General features: G+C 46.2%; 3 protein-coding genes across 3 annotated transcripts; 2 read left to right on the top strand and 1 right to left on the bottom strand.

The window, feature by feature from the left end:
* Positions 1–296: 296 nt before the first annotated feature.
* Positions 297–3,147, bottom strand: LOC9662370 (beta-hexosaminidase 3). Its single transcript, XM_024687804.1, has 14 exons — positions 2,538–3,147; positions 2,284–2,358; positions 2,180–2,215; positions 2,007–2,118; positions 1,868–1,938; positions 1,676–1,806; positions 1,548–1,613; positions 1,387–1,487; positions 1,272–1,331; positions 1,193–1,226; positions 1,045–1,143; positions 927–986; positions 616–866; positions 297–565 (listed from the first exon to the last, which is right to left on the bottom strand). The coding sequence occupies exons 1-14, from the start codon at positions 3,015–3,017 to the stop codon at positions 399–401; spliced, it is 1,743 nt and encodes a 580-aa protein (XP_024543572.1). The 5' UTR covers positions 3,018–3,147; the 3' UTR covers positions 297–398.
* Positions 3,148–5,066: 1,919 nt separating this feature from the next.
* Positions 5,067–5,611, top strand: LOC9662368 (antimicrobial peptide 1). The gene has a single exon (XM_002982896.2). It carries the CDS (start codon positions 5,174–5,176, stop codon positions 5,477–5,479), a length of 306 nt encoding a protein of 101 aa, XP_002982942.2. The 5' UTR covers positions 5,067–5,173; the 3' UTR covers positions 5,480–5,611.
* A 9,831-nt stretch (positions 5,612–15,442) lies between these two features.
* Positions 15,443–15,986, top strand: LOC9662367 (antimicrobial peptide 1). Its single transcript, XM_002982895.2, has one exon. The coding sequence runs from the start codon at positions 15,549–15,551 to the stop codon at positions 15,852–15,854; it is 306 nt and encodes a 101-aa protein (XP_002982941.2). The 5' UTR covers positions 15,443–15,548; the 3' UTR covers positions 15,855–15,986.
* Positions 15,987–26,077: the final 10,091 nt, after the last annotated feature.

Genomic DNA, 26,077 nt, shown 5'->3' with positions numbered 1-26,077 from the left:
GTGTGCTCACGCAGGGATGGTGGACGAGGCCTGGAGCTACTTTGTGTCGATGACCGAGGACTTTGGAGTCGAGCCGCGGGAGGAGCACTACGTCTGCGTGATTGATCTGCTGGGACGAGCTGGACGGCTGCGGGACGCCGAGGAGCTCGTGATGAAAACGTCCAAGCTGCTGGGGGCAGTGGGATGGACAAGTGTTCTGGGCGCCTGTCGGACTCACGGGGATTTGCATCGAGCCAACCAAGTTGTGGACGAGGCTGTCAAGCTCGAGCCAGGAAACTCTGGAGCGTATCTCCTGCTTGCGCATACTTCTTATAATAACCATTGAAAGCTGCAATGTACACACTGAGATTGTTGAGAAGCAAGTAAATTAACACGCTACATAAAAATTCTGCGATACTTTACTGGTCGTAACAAGAACCTGGATACGGCGGAGACACCCGCCCAAGCTCATCTACTGGAGCTGCAGGGATCCCTCGCTGTTGTAGCAAACACCTGAAAGTTTTGAGCCTCGAATGGACTTGCGAAGTTCCCTGGTCCGTGAAGCTCCTCGGAGACCACAAGCGTTCTAGAAAAGCTCAAATGTGAGTGAGAAACACGGCCGAGACCCGGACTCACCGGCTGCAGCTGCCGCTCGAGGCCAGATTGTTTGATGTATGTCGCTTGGATCCACAGTTTCGCCCCACATGCAAACTTCTCCTCCAATTATCAAACTCTGCTCATGCTCTCCCGTTATGTTTGTGAGTGGCTCGTTCTTGTAAAAGCTTTGCCATGGTACGTCGAGATGATCCAGATACCACACGTCTTGATCACTCACGATGCACTTGAAACCTGCTCCTACAACGAGTGGCGCCAGACCAGGTCCTATCCTGAAAAGTAAGTTCCAGGAATGTGAGTATCCTAAGAAAACGTAAGGATAAAGCTTAGACCAGTTGTGAATGATCGTCTCGTTATTGAGTTTGCTACCAAAGTTATTAAAAGTCTCTTCCCTGCATTGGCATTGTTATTGTCAGCTTTATAAAGTTCAGAAAGTCTTTTAGAATTTACCAATTCACGGGAGTAAGCCCGTACTTCAGGGCAATCTTTTGCGCGCGTAGAACAAAGTATTCGTAGCCTTGCTTGGCGGTGAAATTGTTATGTGCAAGCCTGCATGTTAGAATAAGCCGAAACTTGATCCCGAAACTTGACTACATACCATCTGGCTATATGTCGCGTCTTCTTCCAGCAGGCTAAACATCAAACATGAGAAACTTGGAAGTATTTCTGTGGCTTACTTGTATCGACTTCGTCACCACCAAGGTGCATGAATTTGAAAGGAAAGGTCTTTGCAAAATCTACAGGAAAACAGAGTCAATGCTTTGCTGCCTCCGGAAGTTTATCACTACTTGCCCGAAATGATCCCTTCGATGACCTCAAAAGTGAACTCACTGCTTACATCCAAAGGTTGCGTACAGTTCCCGGAGGGCCACAGTTCCGGATAGCCTACGCCCCTGTTGATCCGGCACAATTGAAGCAATCTATCTTATTGATAACGCAAAAGAGAATCAGACCAGGATGCAGCATGACCGGGAACATCAAGCTCTGGCATCACATTGATTCCTCTTAGCCTCGCGTATCTGACAATCCGAAATTCCAAAATTTGTTTGGCACGTGAAAGGGACAAAAATTGTGGACTTACTCGACAATACCCTTGGCATCTTCTAGAGTGTAGCGCTCGGCTCCGGTATACGCTCCATTCCAAAGCTTAGGAAAGGAAGGAATCTCCAAAGGAAACGATTGGGTGTCGACAATATGCCAGTGCAAAACATTCTAGAAACACGTAAAAAAATCCGTCAACACCAACAGTATGATGAAAGTTTTAAGTATTCACCAGCTTGGCGTAGGCCATGGAATCAATGACGCTCCGGACAATCTTGAGGGGCTCATAGTGCCTCGAAGTGTCTGTGATAAAAAAGAAAAGCTTACAATGAGTGAAGAGACAGACACACGAAGAAAGCTAATCATCGTACCAATCAAGAGACCTCGATACTCAAATCTCGGCCGATCGACGATGTCCACTGGGATGTATCGCACTTCCGTCATCTTCGTCGTGAAATTGAACGCGCAGATCTGGCTAAACGTCTGAGAGAGCACCAAGAACACGAAAATTTCACTCCAGAGACTATCAATGTCCGTACATTACCTCCAATCCGTGTAGGGCTCCATACACAGTCTCTGCCTGAAAGAGGAGAATCCCACGAAAGAACAATCAAATTTCCATCAAGAAGGAGCAGCGCTGGGATTTACCGTGAGCAATGCGGCAGTAGCATCGTCGGGATCCGGGATTTGGAGGCGATACGACTCATCCACGCCGATTTGGAGCTGCGAGAGAGCTTAGGAGTAAGACCAGAGGCGCAAGAAACGATCGATCGCAAGAATACCATGCCCCGCGCCTCGATCGAGCTCGGCGCGGCTCGCGCGCCTCCCTTGATCGAGAGCGCCCATGGCGCAAAATATTTCCAGACTAAAAACCCTGGCTATGGAGGGAGATTTTGACTCACTGTTTCGTCCGGGGATGAGATTCGAACGCTGAGCGCCTGGAGCTGTGGTATGCTCTCGGGGATCTGGCGAGAGGCGAGGAAGATCGAGTGGTGGAGGAAGATAATCTCGCGGTATCGAGCGAATGCGCTGCTCAGCGTCGCGATCGAGTCCGGCGACGAGCGCAGCGTGAAATTCTCGGCCAATGCCAGCGACCCCGAGCCACTGGCGAGGAGTGAGTGGGGCTTGGGCCACACCGGGACCTCTTTCTCCTCCGCGAAGCCAATCCGGGAAGAAGCTCCGCCCAGAGCGATTGGGAGGAAAACGAGGATGGAGATTGCGACGAGCATTGGGGATAAATGTCTGAGCATCGCGAGCGCTAGCATTGAATTCTTCAGGATTGAGTTGAATGGATCAAGGAGGATTGAACGATCGCTGGGATTTAAGAAAGGAAAAATCCCAAGGGAGAAAGAGGAAGGCTCCAATTCTTTGCTCGCTATCATCGATTAGGTGAGGGAGAGATTTTTTTTTTCTAATGGATCATGCCAGGAGTAGCTTTCGGCAAAAGAGGCGATCACTCCAAATGTGGATCCAGAACGAGCCCCCCTTTTCTCTCTCTCTCTCCCTCTCCTTTTTAATCACACACCTTCTCTCCTGGCTGATCGCGAATAATGCTCGGCGCTGGAAAGCGGCCTTTTCCACCATTTTTTTCTACGTACAATTCGCCAAAGGTTTTCAATAATGATAATGCTTGTCGTCCAAAGCCAAATATTTTGTCGTCCAAAGATATATTTTAGGGTTTGTGCACGTTGTTTAGGGTTAGAATTTTTTTTACCACCTTTGACCCTTGACTGTTTCGTGGCGCGCATGCAAGAGCTGACTCCTCGTGTATAAATCTCACTGTTGTGTGCTCTTAGATGTTCATTAGATCTTCCTTGAAAGAGTTTTCATTTGATTGACGATCATAGTATAGCTTTGTGTTTGTGTGACAATGGCAGGAAAAATGGTGCTCGTTCTTGTCGCCATCACTGTGGTGGGATCGATGATCACGGCCAATGCAAGCTACTTCGATGCTTGGGCAGGGCCCGGGTGTAACAATCGGCTGGAGCGCTACAGTGCTTGTGGATGCACCAATGTTGGAGCCTCACGGGCCAGACTGCTGCGGCCTACAACATGGCAAACTGCCAAGGTGTGGCGCAGACACGGTTTAGTGCCTCTGTACGGGACTGCTCGGGCTTTGGATGGAACAGCTTCTTCATCCAGTGCTAAAGAGCTCCATGGTTCAAATAAAATTGCCAAATAAAAGAGAAAAATCTTCCTCTGTAGTAATGTTAGTAGCTCATTAGTTTGGACGTTTGTGGCTCATTGAGCGCCCATAAGATTATTATTTGTATTATTCTATTTTAGATTCGTGATGGATGCCCATGCCATCTGGAACTTTTGCTTTGCTTTTGCTTTCTGTAGTTATTTTCTGCCAATTTAAGATAGTTCACATGTTGAAGCAAAATGTCAGATTCATATACATTAGCAATTCTTCTAATGGTGTTTGCGACATTTCTATTAGTGTCTTTGCAGCAACTGGGCTGTACCAATGGTTTTTGCATACTACAGTAAATGGGCATGTTTTACTATACAGGAACACAAATTGCTCGAGCTTTCAACAGACTAAATTGGCAAAGACCTTTCCACACCACACCTGCCTCTCCCAATTACACTCTTATCCAAAATTACTCTGACTTTGAAACGTAATCAGAAGCTTTATGTTATAAGCTTTTTCAAAAAGAAATTTGTGGCCATGAATGCGATGTTGCACTCGCGAGGGATGCGGCAATGCGCTGCAAGCATACGATTCGCAGCGGCGCAGCGGCCAGGCGCCGGGCATGGGAGCCACTGTCGCAGCGCTGAAACATTGCGTTGCCAGATCGAGAGATATTGGGAGCGGGAGGAGGATTCACTACGATGTTCGGCAGAGGTCGGCAGCTCGGCGCTTTCTCCATCGATCTTGCTGGAGAATATTTTGATGGACTTGTATTTCAAGTGCGGTGGGGGGCTGGGGTGGCTTGGCAGCTCTTCCAAGAAATGCCTCACAGGAATGTCACCTCGTGGACTTCTATGATCCTTAGACGTTTCGAGATCGGCGATCCGGAGGTGGCTTCCAAGCTCTTTATGCAAATGCAGGAGCAGGATGTTGTTGCTGATATTTTGTAACAAGAAATTGAGAAAACTATCAATGTCTTGATTTACCATTCACCTGTAAGGTTGTCTTTGACCATATATTCCAGAAGAAAACTCCAGGACGAGACCAAAACAAAAGCCAGCTGGCTGTACACCACGTGGCTCTAACACTCCCTCTCCTTTTTAATCACACACCTTCTGTCCTGGCTGATCGCGAATAAATGCTCGGCGCTGGCCTGCCAATGGAAAGCGGCCTTTTCCACCATTTTTTCCTACGTACAATTAGGTTTTCAATAATGATAATATTTTAGGGCTTGTGCACGTCATTGACTGCGCATGCAAAAGATGACCCTTGACTGTTTGGCGCGTGCAAGAGGTGGTGTATAAATCTCACTGTTGTGTGCTCTTAGATGTTCATTGGATCTTCCTTGAGAGAGTTTTCATTTGATTGACGATCATAGCATAGCTTTGTGTTTGCGTGACAATGGCAGGAAAAATGGTGCTCGTTCTTGTGGCGGTCATTGTCTTGGGATCAATGATCACGGCCAATGCAAGCTACTTCGATACTTGGGCAGGGCCCGGGTGTAACAATCAGCGGGTGCGCTACAGTGCTTGTGGATGCACCAATGTTGGAGCCTCGCAGCACGGCGGCTACAGCTTTGGGTACCAGGGCCAGACTGCTGCGGCCTACAACACGGCAAACTGCCAAGGTGTGGCGCAGACACGGTTTAGTGCCTCTGTACAGGACTGCTCGGGCTTTGGATGGAACAGCTTCTTCATCCAGTGCTAAAGAGCTCCATGGTTCAAATAAAATTGCCAAATAAAAGAGAAAAATCTTCCTCTGTAGTAATGTTAGTAGCTCATTAGTTTGGACGTTTGTGGCTCATTGAGCGCCCATAAGATTATTATTTGTATTATTCTATTTTAGATTCGTGATGGATGCCCATGCCATCTGGAACTTTTGCTTTGCTTTTGCTTTCTGTAGTTATTTTCTGCCAATTTAAGATAGTTCACATGTTGAAGCAAAATGTCAGATTCATATACATTAGCAATTCTTCTAATGGTGTTTGCGACATTTCTATTAGTGTCTTTGCAGCAACTGGGCTGTACCAATGGTTTTTGCATACTACAGTAAATGGGCATGTTTTACTATACAGGAACACAAATTGCTCGAGCTTTCAACAGACTAAATTGGCAAAGACCTTTCCACACCACACCTGCCTCTCCCAATTACACTCTTATCCAAAATTACTCTGACTTTGAAACGTAATCAGAAGCTTTATGTTATAAGCTTTTTCAAAAAGAAATTTGTGGCCATGAATGCGATGTTGCACTCGCGAGGGATGCGGCAATGCGCTGCAAGCATACGATTCGCAGCGGCGCAGCGGCCAGGCGCCGGGCATGGGAGCCACTGTCGCAGCGCTGAAACATTGCGTTGCCAGATCGAGAGATATTGGGAGCGGGAGGAGGATTCACTACGATGTTCGGCAGAGGTCGGCAGCTCGGCGCTTTCTCCATCGATCTTGCTGGAGAATATTTTGATGGACTTGTATTTCAAGTGCGGTGGGGGGCTGGGGAGGCTTGGCAGCTCTTCCAAGAAATGCCTCACAGGAATGTCACCTCGTGGACTTCTATGATCCTTAGACGTTTCGAGATCGGCGATCCGGAGGTGGCTTCCAAGCTCTTTATGCAAATACAGGAGCAGGATGTTGTTGCTGATATTTTATAATAAGAAATTGAGAAAACTAATAATGTCTTGATTTACCATTTGAAGCGCACATGAATTTAGAGCCGAATTCCAAATCTATTGCGCTATGAAACGAGGGTCTGGTACAATCCCACGAGCACCAGCTCCCCATATCTAGCAGGTACAATCCCACGAGCACCAGCTCCCCATATCTAGCAGGTACAATCCCACGAGCACCAGCTCCCCATATCTAGCACCTGCACACAAAATGGTGTCAAATGGAGTTTGGCACAATTTTGGCACACAGGTGGCCTAATGCGAAGAAGAGGGTAGCCCACCGACTAAAGCAGCATGGAATTTAGGCTTAGACCCAAGCTAGACGCAGAACAAGGAGTGTGTTGAGAGTGGCCCTGTGCCACGTGGCTAGTCCACGTGGAGAGACACGAGTCTTCATCGGTTCACCATGTCACACATATGTACATTTTTCATTCCATATATGCCATGACGGATCTTGAGCACCATCACACGGTTTCACCTTTCGTTAGATGGTATCGGAGCAATGCCTGGGAGAGCACAAAGAATACAAAACCGTAGGATCAGGGCAACACTCGCTAGGGTGAATCGGAGCCTCCGTCTACGTAGACAGAGGCGTGCCCTAATCCAAACGCTCCAGGCCTTGCAAGAGGCACTGGACGACTAAGAACCTGGACCTAGACTTGGGATTGGGTGTCGGCACCCATGGCAGCCACTGTTCCTACAAATCCGCCTCCAAATCCACCACCTATTTCCCCTCCCATCACAAATCCGACTGTGCCTACAGCGGATATCATTTCAGTGGACGCAAATCCACCAAAATTTGATGGGAGGAACTGGCGCTTCTGGAAGACAAAATTCGAATCCTATATGGATGAACGAGGCCTCTGGGACATCACCACAGGAACTGAGACACTTCCAGATACAGCTACAGTGGATGAAACTGCGAAGTATCGCAAGGACTGGAGAGCTTTGGGCAAATTCCATGCAGCGCTGGAGGGGCGAGAATTCCATTGCATTGGACGGTGCAAGAGTGCAAAGGAAGCGTGGGAGGCCATGAAGCAGACTTACCATCTGAGACGAAGAGCAACAACAGGATCAGAGGCCGTTGCATTCTACTCTTCTCTCAGGAAAGAAACAGTGAACAAAGGGAAACAAGGAGCCTCTTCATACAAGAAGCCCAAGTGTTCTCATTGCAACAAGAAAGGCCATGACGAAGCTCAATGCTGGGTGAAAAATCCATCTCTCAAGCCTGTAAGGAACAATGCAAAGAAAAAGGTGGTACACGCCTTCATCTTGTCACGAGCTATGGCTGTGGCAGCACTGTCTGCAGAGTGCATCTACCTGGATTCTGCTGCTACAGACCATATGTTCAACAGTGATAAGTACTTTGAAGCCTATGTTCCTACAGCCACAGAGGAGTATGTCATCGTTGGCAATGCCCAGCAGCTTGCTGTGAAAGGAGTTGGAACCATCAAGTTCACTTTACCACAAGGAATAGTCGTAAAGATCCACGAGGTTCTTTATATTCCTGGTTTATGTGCTAATTTGTTCTCTGTGGGACAATTTGCTGAGGATGGGTATCAGTTCGCCGTTACACCTCGCCAATTCCAGCTGATCTCGACCACAGGAGCCATCCTCACAGCGTCCCGGCCTGGACGGCGTGACCTCTACCGCCTTACCATGCTGCCAGATCTTGCTGGACGGAGTCTGGGCCTACACGCACAAAAGACAACGACCAGTCACTCACTGGAGCTTTGGCACGCACGCCTGGGGCATCCTAGTGCTGATAGAATCAAGCAGCTCGCACGCGAGCAGATGGTTGAAGGTCTAGACCTGGACCCAAGAGCCGTTCTTCCATTTTGCCAGGGCTGTCAGCTAGGAAAATCTACTCGCCAACCTTTCCCCAAGACTGGAGCATCTCGAGCTACAGAGCTCATGGAACTTGTACACACTGATGTGTGTGGCCCGATGGCCACCACAGCAGTGGGAGGTATCCAATACTTTATCAGTTTCATTGATGACTACAGTCGTCGGACTATGATCTACCCTATGGCTCGCAAATCCCAATCGTTACACTACTTCCAGACTTTCAAGGATATGGGAGAAAAACAAACTGGGAAAATGCTCAAGCGATTGAGAAGTGATGGTGGAGGCGAATACACTTCCAATGCTTTCAACCAGCTGTGTGAGCAAGGAGGGATTGTGCGAGAACTTACAACGCGAGAGACTCCACAACAGAATGGCGTAGCTGAGCGCAAGAATCGCACACTAGTGGAGAGTGCTCGGGCAATGCTACTTTCCAGTGGTTTGCCTCGCAGCTTCTGGTTTCACGCTGTCTTGACGGCGAACTATCTCCAGAACCGGCTCCCCACCTCTGCCCTTGCTGACATCACTCCTGAAGAAGCATGGAGTGGCAAGAAACCTACAGTTACGCATCTGAGAATATTCGGGTGTGAAGCGTGGGCACACATCCCTGATGGAATGCGCAAGAAATTGGATCCCAAGGGCCAGAAGGCTGTGTTTGTGGGCTACAGCCTCGATCACAAAGCCTATCGTCTCTGGAATCCAATCACGAAGCAGGAGATCCTGAGAAGAGATGTGGTTTTCAACGAGAATTCGTTTCTTCCTTCTAGTCAAGGTTCTACTTCCAGACCTACCTTGACCGAAGAAAATGACGTTGAAGCGGAACAAGATCAGTTGACTGTCGGCACGATCACTGTGCCGCTTCAAACAGTCCCTACACAACAACCCATGCCCGCTTCTACTCCAACACCACCAACCCCGCCGCCTCCTCCAGATCCTCTACGCAGATCGATCCGCACAAGGCGGCCTACTGAGCGTCTCATCGAGACAATGGTCTCCTCTCGTGCAGCTGGGACTCCTACTGTTCCGAGGACCTATGGAGAAGCCATGGCCTCACAGGAAGCGTCTTACTGGCGTGTAGCAATGGAAGCCGAGATTACTTCACAGCAAAAGAACGAGACACATGTTCTTGTTCCAACTGTGCCTTCCAATCGCCAGATTATCAAGAGCATGTGGGTGTATGCTCTGAAGCTTAATCCTGATGGCTCGGTTCGCTACAAGGCGCGATTGGTGGCGAAAGGATGCTCACAAGTTCCTGGACTTGACTACAACGACACCTTTGCTCCAGTGGTTAAGCATTCAACTCTTCGTTCCTTGATTAATTTTGCTGCGGTGGGAGACTTTGATCTGGAACAGATGGATGTGACCACGGCGTTTCTTTATGGCGCGCTTGAAGAAGAAATCTATATGGCACAGCCAGAAGGATTTCTAGCCGCTGGAAAAGAGGATCATCTCTGGCTTCTCAAGAAAGCTGTCTACGGCTTGAAACAAGCACCCAGATCTTGCGAGGCAGACCCGAATCTTTATATTCGGGTGGAGGGTGAATCATTTGTGATCATCGCTCTTTATGTTGATGATACTCTTGTCATCCATAATCATCGCTTAATGTTTCTCCAGGTTAAGCGAGATCTTTGCAGCCAATTTGAGATGAAAACTCTTGGCTCGGCTTCCTACTTTCTTGGCATGGAACTTGTGCGTGATCGCTCTCAACGCACTATCTATCTTCACCAAGCCAAGTATATAGAAGAGATGCTGGCCAGGTTTTCTATGACGAGCTCTAATCCAGTGGCGACACCAATGGAACTAGGCTGCCAGCTTTCACGAGCCATGTCTCCTGAGACAGAGGACGACAAGAGAGCCATGGACTCCATCCCTTACAGACAAGCTGTTGGCAGTCTCATGTATCCAGCTGTTTGTACGCGCCCAGATATTTCTTTTGCCGTCAGCAAAGTTAGCCAATTCCTGGCTAATCCTGGATCTCAACATTGGGCAGCGGTGAAACGCATCTTCAGGTACCTTCGAGGTACTACTTACCTTGGATTGTGCTACCAGGGAAAAGTGCTTACCCTCACGGGCTACTGTGATGCTGATTTTGGGGGAGACTGTGACACACGCAAGTCCACCTCTGGCTATTCGTTTTCCCTGGGCAGTGCGACAGTCTCGTGGTGCAGCAGGAAGCAAAGTACAGTGGCAACCTCTAGTACTGAAGCAGAATATTTGGCAGCCTCACAAGCTACCAAAGAAGGTGTGTGGTTACGCTCACTACTTTCTAACCTTGGTGTGAGTGTGAAGACTCCCACTCGCCTCTTCTGTGACAATCAAAGCTGCATTGCGTTAGCGGCCAATCCTCGCTTTCATTCACGCACCAAACACTTTGGGATTCATCATCATTTTGTTTGTGAGAAAGTGGAAGATGGCACAATTGAGCTGATCTACTGCGACACGACCACTCAAGTTGCAGATATCTTCACAAAAGCACTACCCCGAGATCAATTTCAAGTCCATCGCGAAGGGCTGGGACTTTCTCCACTGATGAGCATCACTCGTGATGGCCACAGTGCCAGTGGGAGTGTTGAGAGTGGCCCTGTGCCACGTGGCTAGTCCATGTGGAGAGACACGAGTCTTCATCAGTTCACCATGTCACACATATGTACATTTTTCATTCTCTTGAGCACCATCACACGGTTTCACCTTTCGTTAGAGAGTGACACAACCCAACGGGAGCCAAATTAATGTCTTAAGTGGTCGGACATGCAATTTAACTGGTATCCCTGCTATACATTTGGAACCCCCCACAGCCCCCCTATCCAATTCTTTGCTCACTATCATTGATTCAGTGAGGGAGAGATTTTTTTTTTCTAATTGATCATGCCAGGAGTAGCGGCAAAAGAGGCGATCACTCCAAATGTGGATCCAGAACAAGCCCCCCTTCTCTCTCTCTCTCTCTCTCTTTCTCTCTCTCTCTCTCTCTCTTTGTGATGAGAGAAGCCAGCCCTCACAACCTAGCGCTCTATAGAGAATGAGAACACTCCCAGAACAATCCCCTGGGATGGATCTCACACAGGATGGGAAAGAAAACTAAGAAAGCCCTAAACTGAAGGAATGGGACTCAACCAGGTGGCTATACGCCACGTGGCTCTAACACTCTGGATCTTTATCACCAGCGTGACCATTGCCGCCCACCTAGCCAGAGCCCTGCGAGGACAGGTCGCATACTCCAAGCACTTCTAGATGTTTGCCTCTTGTGCTGCCCCTGTCAAAGCTAGATACTCCGCTTCAGTTGTCGACAAGGCTGTCAAGCTTGCCACTTGCTGCTCCAAGTTAGCACTCCATCACCAAGGAAAAAGCAATAGCCGGATGTAGACTTCCTGTCGTCTAAATCCCCTGCATAATCTGCATCTGCATAGCCTCGCAAAATAAATGTGTGACCAGAAACCTGCCGTTGATAGCTTAGGCCAAAATTAGCAGTGCGTCTGAGATAGCACAAGATGCGCTTCACAACTTGCCAATGTTGCCAACCTGGATTTGCCATATACTTAGCCACCTCTCCCACAGAATAAGCAATGTCTGGGCGGGTACAAACGGCCAAGTAGATTAAGCATCCAACGACCTGGCGATATGGCACAAGCTCCATCTGTTGCGTCTCAACCTCACTAAGAGACATCTCAGCAGACAAATGAGTACTCGCTTGCATTGAAGTAATGGAAGGGTTGAGGTTCTCAAGGCCAAACCTGCGCAATACTTCCTCCACATAAGCTCGTTGTGAGAGTGTCACAACTCCTGGCTGTGGTCACTGAACTTGAATCCCAAGGAAAGTGTGCACGGGGCCAAGATCTTGCATCTCAAACTGGGTTCCTAGCTTTCTCTTGATTTCAGCAAGAAGATCTCTGTTGTTGGAAACAAAGATACCATCGTCCACATACAAGGCCAAAATGACCAAAGCACCATCCTCAATCTTCATATAAACGTTTGAGTCGGCATGGTTTTTCTGGAATCCAAGAGAAATCAGAAAAGAATCGATTTTCTTATACCAGATGCGTGGACTTTGTTTCAGGCCGTATAAAGCCTTCTTCAGCCGATAAATCCTTTGGCTTGGATCTAGGCCTGTCGGGAGCTGGATGTAAACCTCCTCAGGAATTTCTCCATGTAAAAATGCAGTCTTCACATCCATTTGCTCCACATAAAGATCATGTTGCGCTGCTAAAGCAAGTAACAGCCTGATAGAAGCCATCTTCACGACCGGGCTGAAAGTTTCTGTAAAGTCTATGCCTTCGATCTGAGTAAAGCCTCGTGCCACAAGCCTAGCTTTAAAGCGCTGCACTTCTCCTGAAGGTCCAGCTTTCACGCAGAAAAGTAGCTTTGTCGAAACTACATTAGCATTGTCAGGAACTTCATCAGGAAGATACCAGGTTTCATTCATTGCATGAGCTCGCATCTCAGCATCAATAGCGTCACCCCGTGCAGCAGCATAAGGAGATTTCTTAGCTTGTGCAAGTGTAACCGGAATCTTCACCTCTGCTGCTGTGAACATAGCCGTTCGACTCTGATAATAAGAAGCTCTAGCAGCTGCTCGTGCTCGCTTCTCAGCTTGCTCTCGCTGATAAGCTTCACCCTTCGCTATATAGGTTAAAGGGCGACCAGAGCGGCTCAAAACCTGGATAAGATCAGGATCTCGGTGACGCACAGGTTCAGGAAGGTTCAGGAATATTGTGCTCGGGCTCAGGATCAGGAACCACCTCAGGAACGTGATCAGGCTCTATTTCTCGTGTCACAGCAGAGGTTGAAGCTCCCCGCAGCTGGAGCATAAGCACAGCCAAGTCGAGGTAGAGGATCATCCTCCCATGGATGAAAGAAAACAGGCTGTGAGCTCGCCCTACTTTCTCCACAAAGAAAACCTGTAGAAGGAACTTGACGTTGAAAATACACACGAGATTCATCAAAGATGACATCTAGACTCACAAACTCTTTTCCCAAGTCTAGATGAAGGAGTCGATATCCTCGCTGCTCATCACTATAGCCCAGAAATACACACTTCTTGGATTTAACATCCAATTTCCTGCGTAGCTCATTAGGAACATGAGAAAAGGCTAGACAGCCAAACCGCCGTAAGATATCCATGCGTGGACGTTGTCCAGTCCAAGCCTCATAAGGTGTCTTGCCTTGAACAGCTGTGGTCAACACCCTATTACGCATGAAGACAGCTGTGGCTATCGCATGATCCCAAAACCTAGGAGGAGCAATCATCGTCCTAGCCAGCTCCACCACTGTCCTGTTAAACCGCTCAGCTACCCCGTTAAGCTCAGGAGTGTATGGAACTGTGAATTGCCGCTGAATTCCTGCTTTCTCGCAGTAATCAGAAAAATGAACGGACACGTACTCACCTCCTCCATCAGAGCGGAGCACTTTGATGCGTAAATCAAGCTGGTTCTCCACTTCATGCTTATAAGCCTTAAATGCTAGCAAAGCTTCGTCCTTAGTAGCTAAGAACTTAACAGCCACATACCTCGTAGCATCATCAATAAACGAAATAAAGTACTTCTTGCGCTGTGTCATCACTTGAAAAGGGCCACATAAGTCTGAGTGAACCAGCTGAAGAGGACTTGTCACCCGAACACTCCCGCCAGAGTTGAATGCCTGACGATGCTGCTTTCCCATGATGCATGGCTCGCAATAGCATTGAAAAAGACATGATGGCCAAGCCATCAACCACGTGGTCTCGCTGCAACTGCTGGATCGTCTTATGATTCATGTGGCCAAGTCGACGATGCCAAGTTTGGATATCTACAGCTCCCCCTGAAGATGAACTCGCAGTAGCCACTGTCATCGTAGCTAGCAGCTTCCCTGGAACACAAACCTCGCAATCCATCGTGCTTGCTGAAGCGACATGTCCAACCTCTGGATGTGTGATCTTGACACGATCACCACGAAATTCCAAGTTGAATCCTTGCTCCATCCAAGGAAGGAATGTTGAGCCTTGGGGATGTACCACACATGCTTGACTGGAACCACCAAGCCTGTGGGTAGTCGCACTTCAATCGTGCCCACACCTTCAACTGTTATCTGTGAGTCGAACTTGGTCAGTGCATTTCCTCATCTCCAAAAATAGCTCACGGTCAAAAGTTGAGTGATTCGTTGCTGCTGAATCCAGCCAAAGAACATGGCTTGTGGTATCCACCTCTACTCCTCAGAGTCATCCATGACAAGCCATTAGCCATAGCGGAAGAGTCTTCATCGTCACCATCATCTCAGTGTTGACTTTTAAAATGTGGTGCCGCACTAGAGGAAGATCCACGCTCATTTTTCAATTTTGTCTCACGACAGTTGCTTCTTCACTGGACAATCCCTCAGGTGCCCACGCTTTGAACACGTCCCACACTTCAAATTGAATTTCCGCTTCATGGCTGGCTTTTCCTCAGTGCTGTTGGAGCACTTATTTCCAAGTTGATTAAAGATAGAGGAGTGCCCTGCTTGTGTGTGCTGATTACCACGAGTCACCATGGCAATCCCGTCCTGCGCTGAAACATTGTGTTGCCAGATCGAGAGATATTGGGAGCGGGAGGAGGATTCACTATGATGTTCGGCAGAGGTCGGCAGCTCAGCGCTTTCTCCATCGATCTTGCTGGAGAATATTTTGATGGACTTGTATTTCAAGTGCGGTGGGGGGCTGGGGAGGCTTGGCAGCTCTTCCAAGAAATGCCTCACAGGAATGTCACCTCGTGGACTTCTATGATCCTTAGACGTTTCGAGATCGGCGATCCGGAGGTGGCTTCCAAGCTCTTTATGCAAATGCAGGAGCAGGATGTTGTTGCTGATATTTTGTAACAAGAAATTGAGAAAACTATCAATGTCTTGATTTACCATTCACCTGTAAGGTTGTCTTTGACCATATATTCCAGAAGAAAACTCCAGGACGAGACCAAAACAAAAGCCAGCTGGCTGTACACCACGTGGCTCTAACACTCCCTCTCCTTTTTAATCACACACCTTCTGTCCTGGCTGATCGCGAATAAATGCTCGGCGCTGGCCTGCCAATGGAAAGCGGCCTTTTCCACCATTTTTTCCTACGTACAATTAGGTTTTCAATAATGATAATATTTTAGGGCTTGTGCACGTCATTGACTGCGCATGCAAAAGATGACCCTTGACTGTTTGGCGCGTGCAAGAGGTGGTGTATAAATCTCACTGTTGTGTGCTCTTAGATGTTCATTGGATCTTCCTTGAGAGAGTTTTCATTTGATTGACGATCATAGCATAGCTTTGTGTTTGCGTGACAATGGCAGGAAAAATGGTGCTCGTTCTTGTGGCGGTCATTGTCTTGGGATCAATGATCACGGCCAATGCAAGCTACTTCGATACTTGGGCAGGGCCCGGGTGTAACAATCAGCGGGTGCGCTACAGTGCTTGTGGATGCACCAATGTTGGAGCCTCGCAGCACGGCGGCTACAGCTTTGGGTACCAGGGCCAGACTGCTGCGGCCTACAACACGGCAAACTGCCAAGGTGTGGCGCAGACACGGTTTAGTGCCTCTGTACAGGACTGCTCGGGCTTTGGATGGAACAGCTTCTTCATCCAGTGCTAAAGAGCTCCATGGTTCAAATAAAATTGCCAAATAAAAGAGAAAAATCTTCCTCTGTAGTAATGTTAGTAGCTCATTAGTTTGGACGTTTGTGGCTCATTGAGCGCCCATAAGATTATTATTTGTATTATTCTATTTTAGATTCGTGATGGATGCCCATGCCATCTGGAACTTTTGCTTTGCTTTTGCTTTCTGTAGTTATTTTCTGCCAATTTAAGATAGTTCACATGTTGAAGCAAAATGTCAGATTCATATACATTAGCAATTCTTCTAATGGTGTTTGCAACATTTCTATTAGTGTCTTTGTAGCAACTGGGCTGTACCAATGGTTTTTGCATACTACAGTAAATGGGCATGTTTTACTATACAGGAACACAAATTGCTCGAGCTTTCAACAGACTAAATTGGCAAAGACCTTTCCACACCACACCTGCCTCTCCCAATTACACTCTTATCCAAAATTACTCTGACTTTGAAACGTAATCAGAAGCTTTATGTTATAAGCTTTTTCAAAAAGAAATTTGTGGCCATGAATGCGATGTTGCACTCGCGAGGGATGCGGCAATGCGCTGCAAGCATACGATTCGCAGCGGCGCAGCGGCCAGGCGCCGGGCATGGGAGCCACTGTCGCAGCGCTGAAACATTGCGTTGCCAGATCGAGAGATATTGGGAGCAGGAGGAGGATTCACTACGATGTTCGGCAGAGGTCGGCAGCTCGGCGCTTTCTCCATCGATCTTGCTGGAGAATATTTTGATGGACTTGTATTTCAAGTGCGGTGGGGGGCTGGGGTGGCTTGGCAGCTCTTCCAAGAAATGCCTCACAGGAATGTCACCTCGTGGACTTCTATGATCTTTAGACGTTTCGAGATCGGCGATCTGGAGGTGGCTTCCAAGCTCTTTATGCAAATGCAGGAGCAGGATGTTGTTGCTGATATTTTATAATAAGAAATTGAGAAAACTAATAATGTCTTGATTTACCATTTGGAGCGCACATGAATTTAGAGCCGAACTCCAAACTTGTTGCGCTACGAAACGAGGGTCTGGTACAATCCCACGAGCACCAGCTCCCCATATGTAGCACCTGCACACAAAATGGTGTCAGATGGAGTCTGGCACAATTTTGGCATACCGGTGGCCGAACGTGAAAAGGAGGGTAGCCCACCGACTAGAGCAGCGTGGAACTTGGGCTTAGACCCAAGCTAGACACAGAACAAGGAGTGACACAGCCCAGCGGAAGCCAAATTAATGTCTCAAGTGGTCGGACATGCAATCTAACCAATATCCCTACTATACATTTGGAACCCCCCACAGCCCCCCCCCCCCCAAGCCTCTCTTAGTACCAGGAGTTAGTCTCTGGGATAAGTCTGAAACTTATTAAATATGAAATGGCGTTAAATTGTGAATTTGGACATGGGATGAACACCATTGTGTTTAGGCCAATCTCTACATTACGTAGATATGCCAAATAAGCAAATCTAGACACTTTCCATAATTAACATTTGGGATCAAAATGAGCCTAACACAAAGGGCATGATAGCGAGGGTGTTTGGCAGACACAGTAAGTTATCATTTAGCGAATATTGAGGGAATAGTCTCAATATTGCGGGGGTTCCTAACACTAGTAAGTGCAAGTCAACAAATGAGTTTCTCTAACCAAGTCAAGTATGCTTGACAAATAGCATGTAGGAATTCCGTCTTTATGCTCATCTAATCAAGTGCATACGTGATGACCAGTTTCTCAACTAGCTTGAGTGGAGACCATAAAAGGGACCAGCAGTACCGACCTCTTGCTGTTGTGGTAGTAAGGAAAGAGTGTCCGTAAGGATTGGCTGACAAGTATCTTTCAATACCTGAAGTCACATTCGTGACACTCTCCTCCCCTTGGGGAAGATTAACGTCTTCGTCGATACATACCTGAGTCTAGCAAACCATCAAGGAAACAACTCCGAAAGTTAACGGAAAGCACACTATATGGGAAACATACCAACTTAAATGAGTTACAAAACAACCTCTCCTCTACGTCCAAAGATGCTAAAACTCAAACACCCTCCGACCGTCGCTGACAAGGAAATGACTAACGGAGTTAGCCACCCCTACTACTCCAAGTACCACTCGGCTTACAAAGGAATGATACATCCCTGCCCGCAGGGACATAGGGAGAAGGCTAGAGGCCCAACTTCCCATGAGCAAGAAATCAACCCCATCGGGAAGATTTAGACAACTATTATAAACGGGCAGATTAAGTTGTTTACACGACCATGCCCCTTTGCAAAAATGAGTCATCGAGAGAGAGGTGGGGACTTGTGATCAATCTATAATAGTTATCCCCATGGTTATGGATTGGACCTATGCACCAAAGTGCCAAAGTCAGCCTGCCAAAACTGACCCAAGTACTAACGAACGAGAGAAATGACACTTTGATTGATAGAAATATATATTACTTTATTAATTTGCAAGATTTATTACAAGATTTACAAAAGCTAATCTTTATTACAATTCTTATACTCAGGTTCACCATCCACAACTTCTAGCAGTGGACAAATTTCCCCATGGCACTCAACATCCATAGTGTAAGGAGTCAATAGATTGGCATGAAATACATTATGAATATTGGACATCTCCGTAGGAAGATCCAACCGATAGGATACATCACCAATTCGTTTTAACACCTGATAGGGTCCAACATATTTCGGCAACAGCTTTCGAGATAAAGATCCCTTAATATTCAAGTTCCAGGAAGATAGCCACACTTGATCTCCCACTTGATAGGATATATCCTGACAATGCTGATCCTTATCATGCCGATACCTATCCTGAGCTTTGCCCATCACCTCAGTGGCTCTAAACCAACCTTGGCGTAGCTGCTTTGCATAAGTCTCAACGGCCGGGACCAACACTTTGGTCATTGGTTTCGGTACAACAATCTGTTGAGACACCCCATGAGCATTCCCTTGTAGCATCTCCCATGGAGAACAGCCTATAGTGCTGTGAAATGTGTTGTTATAACAAATTTTTACTGTATCCAAATGCTCAACCCAGTCACGTTGGTCCGCCGCGACATAGTACTACAGATAATCCTCAACTTGAGCATTGACGCGTTCGGTCTGCCCATCAGTTTGAGGATGATAAGCCGTACTAAACTTCAACTTGGTACCAAACAGCTGGAACAATGTGCCCCAAAACTTCCTCGTAAACCTCGAATCTCTATCCGAGATCATCTCTTTAGAAAGACCACGAACCTGCACTACTTCATGGAAAAAGAGCTTTGCTGCTTGTTTCACATTTACTGTTCCCATAGTTGGAATGAAGTGTGCAATCTTCGACAACCGATCCACAACCACCATCAAAGTATCATAACCCTTAGACTTCGGAAAGCAAGTGAAATCAAGTGTCACACTTTGAAATGGCCATGCTGGTGTTGGAATACATTGCAACTTTCCAGCCTGCTTCTCAGTTCTGCACTTACATTGCTAGCATATAGGGTAGGAACAGACATAGTCTGCTACATCACCTTCCATACCAGACCAAAAAAATCCCTTTTTCAATGAAGCTAGAGTCTTCTACTTTCCACCATATCCTGCTACTAGAACATCATGATGTTCCCGCAGAAACAACTACTGCAAATCCTTAGAGGGAAGATACAATCTTTCTTGCTTATAGAATATAAGCCCATCCCGAATTGAGAAGTGAAGCTTCACATTGGTTCGACTAGCAACTTTTGCTGCTTCGCTAGCAGCGTCTTGCTTCAACAACTCTGCACGGTGCAAGATTGCTTTCGCCAATGGATCACTTCCGTATGAAGCCCGAACATCCTCTAACCAGTCCGAACTAATTGCCGATATTGCCTAGAACTGAGCTTGACGACTCAATGCATCCGGGACAATATTGTCTTTACTAGGTTTATATATGATTTCAATATCATATCTAACAAGCTTCTCTTGCCAACGAGCCTGTTTCGGCATAAACTTAGGCTGCGTAGCAAAGTAGCTTAGTGTGTTACTATCTGTATAAACCTTGGTGTGTCCACCCAAGTAGTGTCTCCAGTGTTCTAGGGCCGACACTATAGCAAACATCTCTTTCTCATGTGTTGGCCATCTTCGTTGAGTTTCATCCAATTTTTTGGAATAGAATGCAATGGGACAACCATGTCACCTTAGTGTAACACCAATCGCTTTATCACAATCTTGTTGCAACACGGCACCAATAGCATAGCCAGACGCATCACAATGCACTTTGAAGGGTTTATCAAGATTTGGGATCCTGAGAACAGGAACTGTCGTCAAGATCTCCTTCAATCGTACAAAAGCACGCTGACAAGCTGGTGTCTAATGAAATGGAATACTACTCTTCGTTAACTCAGTCAACGGAAGAGCAATTCTTGCAAAATTGCGGACAAACTTACGATAGTATCCCGCCAAACCGAGAAAGGAACGAACATTTGATACAGTGGTCGGGACTTCCCAGGACTTCACCACTTCCACCTTCTTTGGATCGACCTCAATTACGCCACCACCAATTATATGTCCGAGAAAGTTTATGCACAATTGTCCAAAAGCACATTTATTTTCCTTAGCATACAATTTGTGTTCGCGCAACTTTTGAAACACCAGCTCCAAGTGTTTCAAATGATCCTCCAACGTCTCACTAAAGACCAGAATATCGTCGATATATAAGACAACAAATGCATCCAAAGAATCTCCGAATATTCTATCTATTATAGTGCTGAACGTTGCCAGATGTAGTGCACATGGTTTTAACCCTTTATCCTATAGTGATTTACCATAGGATAACCACGAAGTAGAGCCTAAACCCTCTATGTGCCACGTGTTATATGCCATATGTCACATGCCACGTGTCCAAAGGACAGTGGTGTGGAACCCAAGGTTTAGGGCCTTGGGCCATTGAACAAAGGAACGGTGCCAAACTCCTAAGCATGGAGCCAAAGAGTGACGGAACCAAACTATGGAGCAACTCCCGAGCATATAGCCCAAGGAGCGAAGGGACAGGAGCCCGAAGCAATTTGGAACAGCCTAGAGCAACGAACACCCCATTGCCAGGACTAGTATGCAAAACGGAGCCAAATGGAGTCTAGCGCTATTTCGGCATACTGCTGGCCTAACACAAGGACATGGGTACTCTACTAGCTAGCATGGTGTGGAGCTTAGGCTTAAACCCAAGCTGGACGCAAAATAAGGACAGGCACACAAACATGAGCTAAACTATACCTCAAGTTAGTCAGCCATGCTCAACCTACCCACTATCCCTACTATACATTTGGAACCCCCCACAAGCCCCCCCCCCCTTGAGGAACACACGCTTTGGGCTTTCACCCCAAGCCTCCCTTAGTATCAGGAGTTAGTCTTTGGGACAAGCTTGAAACTTACTAAATATGGAATAGCACTAGATTGTGAATTTGGACACGGGACGAACACTATTGTGTTCAGGCAAATCTCTACATTCTGTAGATATGCCAAATGAGCAAATCTAGACACTTTCTATAAATAGTATTTGGGACCGAAATGAGACTAACGCAAAGGGCATGATAATGAGGGTGTTTGGCAAACACAGTAAGCTATCATCCAGTGATATTTAGGGACCAATCTCAATATGTGAGGGTTCTTGTCAAGCCAGTGCAAGACAAAGCAAAAGAGAACTAAAAAGCTGGGCCAAGTATGTTTGGCTAAATAGACATTTAGGAATTTCGTCCTTATGCTCATCCGGTCAAGTACAGATGCAAAGTCCAGTTTACTAACACTTGAACAAAAGGGACTAATAAAGGGTCTAGCAATATTGACCTCCTGCTATCGTGGTAGTAAAGAAAGAATATCTGTAAGGATTAGCCGACAGGTAACTTTCGATACTCGAAATCACATTTGCGACACTCTCCCCCCCTAGGGAAGATTGACATCCTTGTCGATGCATACTCCAGTCTAGAATACCGCCAAGGAAAAAACTTCAGAAAAAAATCACGGTATTCACACTATATGAGAAATGCACCAACTTAAATGAGTTATGAGGTAACCTCTTTGTTTAATGCGGATGTGCTACCATCTCAGACATCTTCTGGCTGTCGCCGATAAGGAAATGACCAACGGAGTTAGCCACCCTTGCTGCTTTGGGTGTCACTCAGCTTACAAAAGTGTGATATGCCCCTGCCTGCAAGGACATAGAGAGAGAAGCCAGAGGCCCCAACCCTCATGAGCAAAGAAACCAGACCCGTCAGTAAGGTTTAGATAGACTACTGTAAACAGGCAATTAGAGTTGTTTACATGGTCACGCCCTTTTAAAATAGAATAAGGAATATCGACAGAGAGGTGGGTTATGTGACTAGTCGACAGTAGCTACCCCATGACTAAAGATTTCACCATGCACACGAAGTGGTGAAGCTAGTTTGCCTATACTAGCCCAAGTTCAAAGATCAATAGATGGACAATATCAAAGTCATTAAATAATGATATCTGAGAGACTTAATTATCAGTGAATAAAGCTTAAATTAGAACACAGAAGTATTCCAAATAAGTTATCATCCGATAAACTAGTATTATAGGATAGAAACCACCAAGATCACTATCATTGGAAAACATAGGATTCACCATCCAACAAAATTCAATAGCAAGTACATCATCAAATAAATTCAATGAGAAAACTTAACTATTGAAGATTGTAGATAGCATGCTAAACAACTCACTAAAGATAACTCAAAGAACACAAAGTATCATTAACCAACAAGCAAAATGCTTGCGAATGTATCACTTGAAGGAAATAACATCCCAACCTATCAGAATTAACTCAAGCAATAATCAATAGAACAGAATGAATGTGGTAAGACCAACAAACACCCATTTATGCCAATTATTACAGAAGTCAATCTGAATAGATCTTGGTCAACAATACAAAGGAACTCAAATTGCTTAAGCAAGTGTCGGCAACATCCTATTGATGTCTCAAACCTAAGAGACCAATCCAAAGCAAATCACAAAGAACATGTGGTAATGCAAAAAGCCATAAGCCATCAAATAACATAATTAACCATCATGAAAGATCATCAATCATCCCATCAAAAAAGAGATGCATAATCATCATTGAAGAAGAAATCCACCATCCCGAAGAATGGCAAATCATTTCATATCAATAATAATCAAGCAAAACTTTTGATAAGGATATTCAATTATCCTAGATGACAGTTAATCATTACCAATGATTGCTAGATGCAACTACTAACTTCAATCATTGAAGTTATGAGCCAAAATGCCTTCCCAACAACTTCTAACAAATGGAACATTGAGCATGAAAACTCAAGGAACCAAAAACTCAAAAAAGCCTATAGCCAAGTCTTGCCTAATAATGATCACAAGTCTCGCATGAACTAATTTCAATATTAAAGAAGAAATCATGGTACAACCCATAATATTTTTCTTAACACATCCATAAGCAAAACTTCATAATATCAAAACTAATGAACTGTATCAATCCAAAAGCTAAGCACAATGAAGCTATGCTCAACAAGTGATCACCAAACGATCCTCCATGAATCCATTTATAGCAAGGCATAACTCACTTTATAACAAGCACAAGAAAAATCATCAATGATTGATATATTCCAACTCAAAACCAATAAGGATTCAAACATTCCAATATCAATCATTAACTCTTCTTCTAGTAGAGTTAGCGTCATTTACGACTAAATCACTTTTCAAGGAAAAGCCAAAGCTTAACCCCTACTAAACATTCTCGTCCAAATCACAACTAAGTTTAAACTTGTCATTCAGTTCATTGAACGTCAATACAGTTGCTAACTAGCGAATGCACAAATGTCAATAACACAAAGCAATAGCCAAATCATCAACACTATATTCATCAAACACTAATAAAATTCAATATCAATCCTACGGAGAGACATCTCATTTCACTTGAATCTCAACATCAACAATATCAACGATAAGGCATCACTTCAATGCCATCAACACCATAATAAGTTAGAAGAAAGCAAGAGTGAATCACCACTCAAAAACTCTTTAGCAACCAAGCTAACCAAAGTTGAAGATATTTTACTCAGTATTTGAGACTAATTCTTCAATAATAAAGGAGTGATTCTCCATATCCAAGACTACATGAAATCCAACACTACGGACTAAATGCAACCAAAAGATATCGATAAAGGTAGAGTCGATATGCCAACATGGAAAACCCGTGTAAGTCTAATGACATAATCCTCCACAACACCATCCGAAAAAGCAAGCCTATCACTGCTAAATCATCATTGAGTGAAGCAAGTGTCAACAGTCCTTAGCAAAGTTTACAAGTAATCACTAGTCACAAAGCAACTAATAATCACTCTTCAACTTGCCTTCACAAGACCCAACACTAAACTAATGTCATCGAGTCATATACATGTCTAACATGAACGTAATACCCCAGGCATAAGATATAGGTTCATAGACAAACATGAACTAAATGACCACTCGAATCCAACTCAATCGCGATAAACTCACCAATGTATTTAGCTAACAGCTCTGAGCATGCTTTGAAGGGGCTAGCTATGCATGATCAACACTCAGTCGAAACTAAAGTGAAGACCATGAGATGGACTCATGTCAGTACACAACCTCCTCATAGACAAAGCTATAGTACAGGTACCAACATCTCAACCTCAAACAACTAAGTTGAACATCACTATCCTCAGCCAAAGCACAGGGCTACCAAGACTAAGTCAAGATCAGTGAGAGCTCACTACTCTCATAGAGTCTTAACGAAATGCAATGTGCAACTTGCCACCAAGCACAACGTTAAAAGAAAGGCATAAGGGTCACCTTTTTAGAAAAGTGCAACAACCACTTTTCTACACCAATTCCAGACTCTATCCAACTCAATTGCCTTAGCCTCAAAAGTCAACATCCCTTTCAGGCTGCTGTAAGCGACTAATTTTTCCATTCTACTTTAGTCACTTAACCACATCTCTGACCACTTGGAGGAGTCTTTTTCACGACCTCCATGAGTCCAATTCAAGACTTGGGGTTTGATAGCCCTGAGAATGGCATACATGCCACTCAACCTTAGCACTTGGTCCAAGTGCTCCACGGGTCCGATCCCATGATCGACACCCCAAGGTACCACCGACGTATCAGCCTGTTACGTTAAGGCCATGCCCATTTACCTTGGTCATACTGGTGGTCCAACACCACCTGCTTTACAATCCCGTCTCTCAAAGACTGGGTCATCCGTCCATGAGTGATCATCCTAGATCCACTCCTTAGCATCCTTAGGATGCCCGCAGACATGGGGAATAGCCTTCCTTAATATCTCTTTTCCGGTCCCCACCCAGTCCCTTTCTGTCCATGGCCGTGTTCGTCAATATTGCCACTAGATCAAGGCCCACAGGCTTGACCGCTAAGTCCACTGGCCTTTGGGACTGCCTCACCGTGCGACTATGTCCTTGGTTACCACACCAAAGGGTTATTCCTCTTCCTTCCACAGTCTGGGACTTTGGGACAACATTTCGGAACACCGTGGCCCTACGCGGGCCTCATGGGTACTCTCCCCGCCTTCTGCCTTTAGATGCTCTAGCCATGGGCTTAGAGCGAGGTTCCATTGAGCCATGCCAGGTATCCAAGTAGGTAGTGCCACCCACACTTGGACTAGGAGCATCGGCCAGTCGATCTCCCGGGGGAACTAGAGCTGGCTCTTGAACACTTCACCAAGATACTCCGCTTGTCGGTCCATATTCACTCTAGTCTTGGACTTCCCAGTGGGCAGCTCATCACCCAACACTGGGTACAGCCTTCCTGGGCCAAACTGGCCTTTCCTGGCCAAACTGGCCTTTCCTGGCCAAACTAGCCTTTCCTGGCCAAACTGGCTCCACTGCAGTCCTCCCCCTCACTATACTTTTGGAGCTCACCAAACCCCCTAGGGTCTGGGAGACAAACGCTTTGGGCTTTCACCTTCTCAGACTTGAACTCGGACTCGAGTTCGGACTCGAGTTCGGACTCGGACTCGGACTCGGACTCAGACTCGGACTCGGACTCGAACTTGGGCTCAGGCTCGGTCTTGGCCTCGGCCTCGGTCTCGATCTCGGTCTCAGTCTTGGTCTCGGTCTCGGTCCCGGTCTCGGACTCCATCTCGGGTCCTTCTCAGACTCCATCTCGGATTCCATTTCGGGTCCATCTCAGACTCCATCTCGGACTCCATCTCGGGTCCATCTCGGACTCCATCTCGGACTTCATCTCAGG

Source organism: Selaginella moellendorffii, unplaced genomic scaffold, assembly GCF_000143415.4.
Source record: "Selaginella moellendorffii unplaced genomic scaffold, v1.0 SELMOscaffold_55, whole genome shotgun sequence".
Taxonomy (NCBI): domain Eukaryota; kingdom Viridiplantae; phylum Streptophyta; class Lycopodiopsida; order Selaginellales; family Selaginellaceae; genus Selaginella; species Selaginella moellendorffii.
Note: the sequence above shows the minus strand (reverse complement) of the source record. Positions and strands in the feature narration are given on the sequence as shown.

Coding starts and splice junctions, on each gene's coding strand:
- LOC9662367 (XM_002982895.2), top strand. CDS start 15,549: ATGGCAGGAAAAATGGTGCTCGTTCTTGTGGCGGTCATTGTCTTGGGA.
- LOC9662370 (XM_024687804.1), bottom strand. CDS start 3,017: ATGATAGCGAGCAAAGAATTGGAGCCTTCCTCTTTCTCCCTTGGGATT. Junction 2,119..2,179: donor GAGCCCTACACGGATTGGAG/GTAATGTACGGA, acceptor GTGCTCTCTCAG/ACGTTTAGCCAGATCTGCGC. Junction 867..926: donor GAGACGATCATTCACAACTG/GTCTAAGCTTTA, acceptor CTTACTTTTCAG/GATAGGACCTGGTCTGGCGC.
- LOC9662368 (XM_002982896.2), top strand. CDS start 5,174: ATGGCAGGAAAAATGGTGCTCGTTCTTGTGGCGGTCATTGTCTTGGGA.